General features: G+C 49.9%; 1 protein-coding gene across 3 annotated transcripts in view; it reads right to left on the bottom strand.

Annotated features, from left to right (window-relative positions):
- The window catches only part of FAM102A (family with sequence similarity 102 member A), a 39,091-nt gene extending 35,856 nt beyond the window's left edge, over positions 1 to 3,235 (bottom strand). For 2 of the 3 annotated variants that reach the window (XM_025211224.1, XM_006029717.3), the window contains exons 1-2: positions 3,102 to 3,235; positions 2,009 to 2,678 (exon numbers count right to left, since the gene is read on the bottom strand). In XM_025211224.1, the coding sequence (XP_025067009.1) occupies positions 2,009 to 2,154 (146 nt within the window). In that variant the 5' untranslated portion in view covers positions 2,155 to 2,678; positions 3,102 to 3,235. The remainder of the gene's footprint in view (positions 1 to 2,008; positions 2,679 to 3,101) is intronic. The other variant, XM_025211223.1, reaches the window with a different exon arrangement.
- Positions 3,236 to 4,991: the final 1,756 nt, after the last annotated feature.

Below are 4,991 nucleotides of genomic sequence, written 5' to 3'. Positions count from 1 at the left end.
GGGGGGGGGGGGGGGGAGGGGGAAGGAGGAGGGTGATGGGAAAAGGAAAGGCAGCAAAAAGAAAGTCAAGGCAAGACTGGGAATGCCCTGCACATGGTAACTGCATCTGGCTGTTCCTAGCAGATGAACTTTTCTTGCAGCTAGAGATGGGAAACAAGGGTTTTGAAGAGGTCATGTAGGTCAATACCACTGAGCCTAGTATCTTTCCAAATAGGAACAGGTTTCCATGTGCTTTAAATTTAGACCAGAGACAGGTTAGGGGAACAGTAGCAAACCCAACAGCCAACTTCTCTGTGGCTGGTTTGCGGGCAATCAAGCCTGTTGAGAGCAACGTATGTGTTTGGTTTAAATTAGAGATGATTTCTGCTGGAACATGCCTGTGATCTACAACACATACTGCATGCTGAGAGAGCTCCTGAACCTCAGCCAGCACAAAAAAACAACACACCCAGCGCACAACCCACCAGGCTGGCAGCAGCACCACACACCAAAGCTGCACTCTGGCAACCTGATTGCAAAGACCAGAAGTTTTACACCTGGATTGAGAGAACAAGACCACCCAGCACTTCAAGTTAAATGAGCTGATCTAGGAAGTGAAGGGGTTAATTCCTCCTAAGCTCTCACACAGCTCAAATTCCTTAGATGATCTGCTTCCACCAAATCCAGAGATCTAGCCACAGGGGAGGAAAACACTGTAAGGAAAAGTTGTTTTGGTAGAGTCTTCCTCTCAAGAGAGATTCCTTTAGGGCCAGCTTTTCCAGAAGTGGTTGGTGCCCAGAGCTCTCATGCACTGCAGTAGGAGGAAGGGTCATTGAACTACACTGGAAAGTCAGGTCTTGGTGCTGTGTTTAAGCATTGCTCACACTCACACGAAGAGAACAGACTTAAATGATTCACCTTCTCCTAGAATTTGCAATCACAAAACTTTATTGTGTCTTGGTCTCTACGCTAATATCAAAACAAAACAAAAAAACCCAAAACAGGTTTTGGAAATTGAGGGCTGCCTTCACATACGGAAGCAGTAGGAAAACAAGTCCAGGGCTGTTTTGGAATTTGTGTTTGCACAGCGCTAGGTGATAATCAATGTGCATAGTTGGCAACAATGCAGATTTTGATTAGCAGTTCAGAGAAGGAATTGGGGACAGTCGCTGCTTGGAGTAGTCAAGAGAAAAAAAACCAAGCTAACCCACAGAGGGGAATGGGTTCCACAAAAAAACAAAGATGAGTTTAGATTGGTCAGTGTGACCAATCACATTATTACTGCAGTCCTTGACCCACCGCTTTTACTATTTTCTTTAAACCTAGGAGATACAATGGCAGCCGAACAAGAAAAACAAAAGTTGTGGCTTTGAAACTAACACCTTTGATTCCCAGGCAGCAGTTTACCATGCAAAATAAATTTGCAATGCAAAGCCAGCTACTTCAACCCTTACCAAGGACAGTAACTCAAAAACAAAACAGGGAGAGCAAAGTGGAGCAGGGTTCACTTGTTCAGTTTAGACGCAATTTTCTGAAGAGTTAAGTTTCTAATTAGGCAAAAGTGCAATGCAGCTCTTTCTTACACATGTCCTTCATGCAAGCTCGGGGGAGAAGCATGGAGGATTCTGTGATCCCAAATGTCCACCAAAAGATCCCAATGTCTTTCAGAAGAGTCGCCACCAAGTCTCCAAGAATTCAATCCAATACTGATCGGAGGCCACACACACACAGCTGGCCAACAGTAAACAGGCCCTCCAGGCTATTCTCTTCCCAAATGGGGGTGGGGGGAGAAACACCCTGTGGGGCCCTATGCCAGGAATATTAAAGAAATGCAAAAATCTAGAACTCTTGGGGGTTTTTTGCATTTCTTTTTGGTCTCAGAACAACACGGCGACCAAATACAGGACTATAAAGTCACATGAAAGCAGCAGGCAAGCACTAGCCCACACTAAAACACCTCTAATCCAACCAACACAGGAAGACTGAAACATGAGGCTGGTGAGAAGAACAAGTAGGAGAAGGTCCTTACCTAGAAGACAAGCTAACAAAGTCCCCTCCATCCAGCAGCCTGATTTTGCAGAAGAGAACCCCATTTACAAAGGGGACAGCAGTCAGCTCCTCCAGGGTGAAACTGGTCTGAAATTTAAATTTCTTTTTCTTTATCAGGAAAGCCATGGGCAGGCTCAGCGGGAGAAGCCCAGGGACTTACAACAACGGTCAGGAGCCGCTCAAGTCACACACAGATGCACAAAAAAATTGCCACTGTTTCAGGAGTAGAAGCAGGGGGTTAATTTCAGTTTAATGATTGCTCGGCTTCAAAGTAGGATGCTCTTCTCTCGCTGGTGGTCGGATCTGGCTGTGGGATCATTGCCACGACAGGCTTCAGGTGAGGAGGAAGAGCACAGATCAAGCCTCTGGAACATCTCCAAGAAAAGAGGGAGGGAGAAATAGCTAAGCTCCAGACCAGCAGGAGCTTTTCTAGCCACAGCAATCTGGATTAGAGGCTGGGGGGGTCTGTGTGCATCAGAGCCTGTCCAGAAAGCATGTCCGATAGGAAGTCATCCCGTGCCAGGTCTCTGCAGAAATCTTAAGTCTGCGGGCAGCACATTGGACCTGGAAAGCCCGAGTCTCCTCTCCTCCCCGGGCCTCACACAGGTGCCTGCGATTTGTGCTACGGCTCCCACAGGTTTGTGTCAGCCCTGGGAGAGAAAGGAGTACGTTAGTTCCAGCCAGTCTTGAGCTCCCCCCACTCAAAAAAACCCTGTTTCCATGGATAAAATTCAGCCCAGACTCATCCCAATCTGAGGAGAAATCCAGTCATCTCAGCCCAAATAGCCTCTTCCCCCTTTCTAGCTACAGCAGTCCGTACTGCCCCAGGCCTGCGCACTCGCTCGCTCTCTCTATTTGGGGATGTTTAACAACAATTAGCTCGTCTGTGACTATTTCTCTCCAGAGATCACAAAGCAGTTTACAAAGGAAAACAAGTAGGAGAGCAGCTGCGATGAGGAAAAAAAAAATGGAGAGAAAAAAAAAAATCAGAGCAGGCTGGGAAGTTTCTAACCAGGAGGGATTTGCAAATAATCTCTCGTTTTTAATCCACCCTAACCATCCTCCTCTTTCACCTGGCAGCACCTGCAGAGGGGCCCCAGGACCGCAGCTGGGGGGCTCTGCCCCAGCGTCAGGGCTGCACCAGGGGGGTTTCTGGCCTGCCCGACCCGCGGGCAGGGCCCGGGCACTCTGCCCCGCAGCACGGGACACCGCCGCTGCCGTCCACAGCAGCCTCTGCCACTGCTACGCCAAATGCGGCCGCTACGCTACCAGCGCAGGCAGCGGCCGAGCAGAGCGGACCCGCCGCGCTTCGGGAATACGAAACCCGAGACAACATTCCTTCCCGCGAGGAGGGGGAAGCGGCGGCGCTACCAGATTGGCCAGCTCTAAGGGGAGGGAACGCCCGAGCCCGGGCTCCGATTGGCTACTGCCGCGAGCCCGCAGAGTGGCGCTGCGGGCTCAGTGATTGGAGGAGGCACTTGTCAGTCTGATGAAAGGCCAGCCTCTTACGCCGGAGAGGAGGAGGGGGTCCAGGTAGTAGCTTCTGACTTCCAGACCGTGCAGAGGCTTGAGGGCAGTAAGGTGCCTGAGCGCCTTTCACTGCTCTCCGTGGGGTGCTTGCACTGCCCCTGCCAGCTTCTCTGGCTGCAGGCTCTGGAGTTTTAAAGCAAACCTTGGGCTCTCTCCTGGTCACGGGACTCCAGGAGCTGGGGCTTCCTAAGAAGCAGCACAGCTAATGTGGGCCCTGCTGATGCCAGTATACCAATAAGGCTTGGGCTTAGTCCATAACAGCTGCCAAGACCTTTGCAGTCATTAATTCATGCCTCCGATCCAAGCAGCCTACTGGTCTGAATTTGAGAAGCTCCCTAGATGTGCCCTGGCTTGGACCCTGCGAGCGAGTCCTGTCTCTGTTTGTACTGGCGTTGTGGTAGAGCCAGGACCCCCTTACCAAGGCGCGTGGGACCAGGACTCGGCCCCTGCCTCCTGGGGGCAGCCCTATTTGACCTTCTTAGAGTCAGGGACATGTTTAAGGGGCTTGTTGAATGAGGGTCACACTCTGCGTGGTACAGAAGGAGAAACTGAGGTTCAGCCAGGGTAGGCAGCTTGCCCAAGGTCAGGTAGTAAGCTTGGCAGGGCCTGGATAGGAGCCAGGGAGTCTCCTGTTGCCAAGCTAAGGTGTCTAGACTGCCATTAACCCCAATCGCTGGCGGTGACTACAAAAGCTACCAATTTATTTTCCCCCTCTATGAATCCTTGTTACTGCAACTGAAAAAACACAGGGAAATGTATTGAGCTCCGATGATACTGTGGGGTCTGATTAGAGTCAAACGCGTTGCCATGGGGGACCTTGCTCACATGCTGAGGGTAGAGCTAGTCTTGGGCTGAAATCATTTTTTTTCCTTCTAGCCCTTGACAGGCCCCAGCCAGGGGAGGGGTGTGGAGGGATTAGTCCTCTGGCATTGGGGGGTGGGGGGTACCCTTCTCAGATTTAGGGGGTGTTTTATCTCCCTTTGAACTGATGTCTTGCATTTGCATGGCCATCAGCTGTTGATAGATCTTGGCCCTTTCCTGACCCTTCTCTGTATATAATAGAGATGCTGTGGCAAGGAATTAGGGTCTGCTGGATGTTTAACATCTGCAGAGCTGAGAAGGAGGAATTTTAGAAATATTTCAAGGTGGAAAAAAACCAACCTCAAACCCTGACACATTCTGCTTCTCCTCCCCAAGTCTTTAGTAACATCCATGGCCAGCCCTCTGGTGCTTAACTTCTGTCATTGGAGAAAAGACTAATGGGCGCTTTATCAATGCGCTTTATCAAAGTGGGAGGCAGGTGAGGGATATCTTGTGAGTCATACGAATAATAAATCTCCCTTTGGTACTTCTTGTTGTTTATAGCAACAGAGCTGGATGTTCAAGTTAACAGAGATTTTAAGCTGTTCTCACGCATATTTACTCTGTAGCTT

The sequence above is a fragment of the Alligator sinensis genome, unplaced genomic scaffold, assembly GCF_000455745.1.
Source record: "Alligator sinensis unplaced genomic scaffold, ASM45574v1 scaffold388_1, whole genome shotgun sequence".
In the NCBI taxonomy this organism is placed as follows: Eukaryota; Metazoa; Chordata; order Crocodylia; family Alligatoridae; genus Alligator; species Alligator sinensis.
This window is presented reverse-complemented; position numbering and strand designations above follow the sequence as displayed.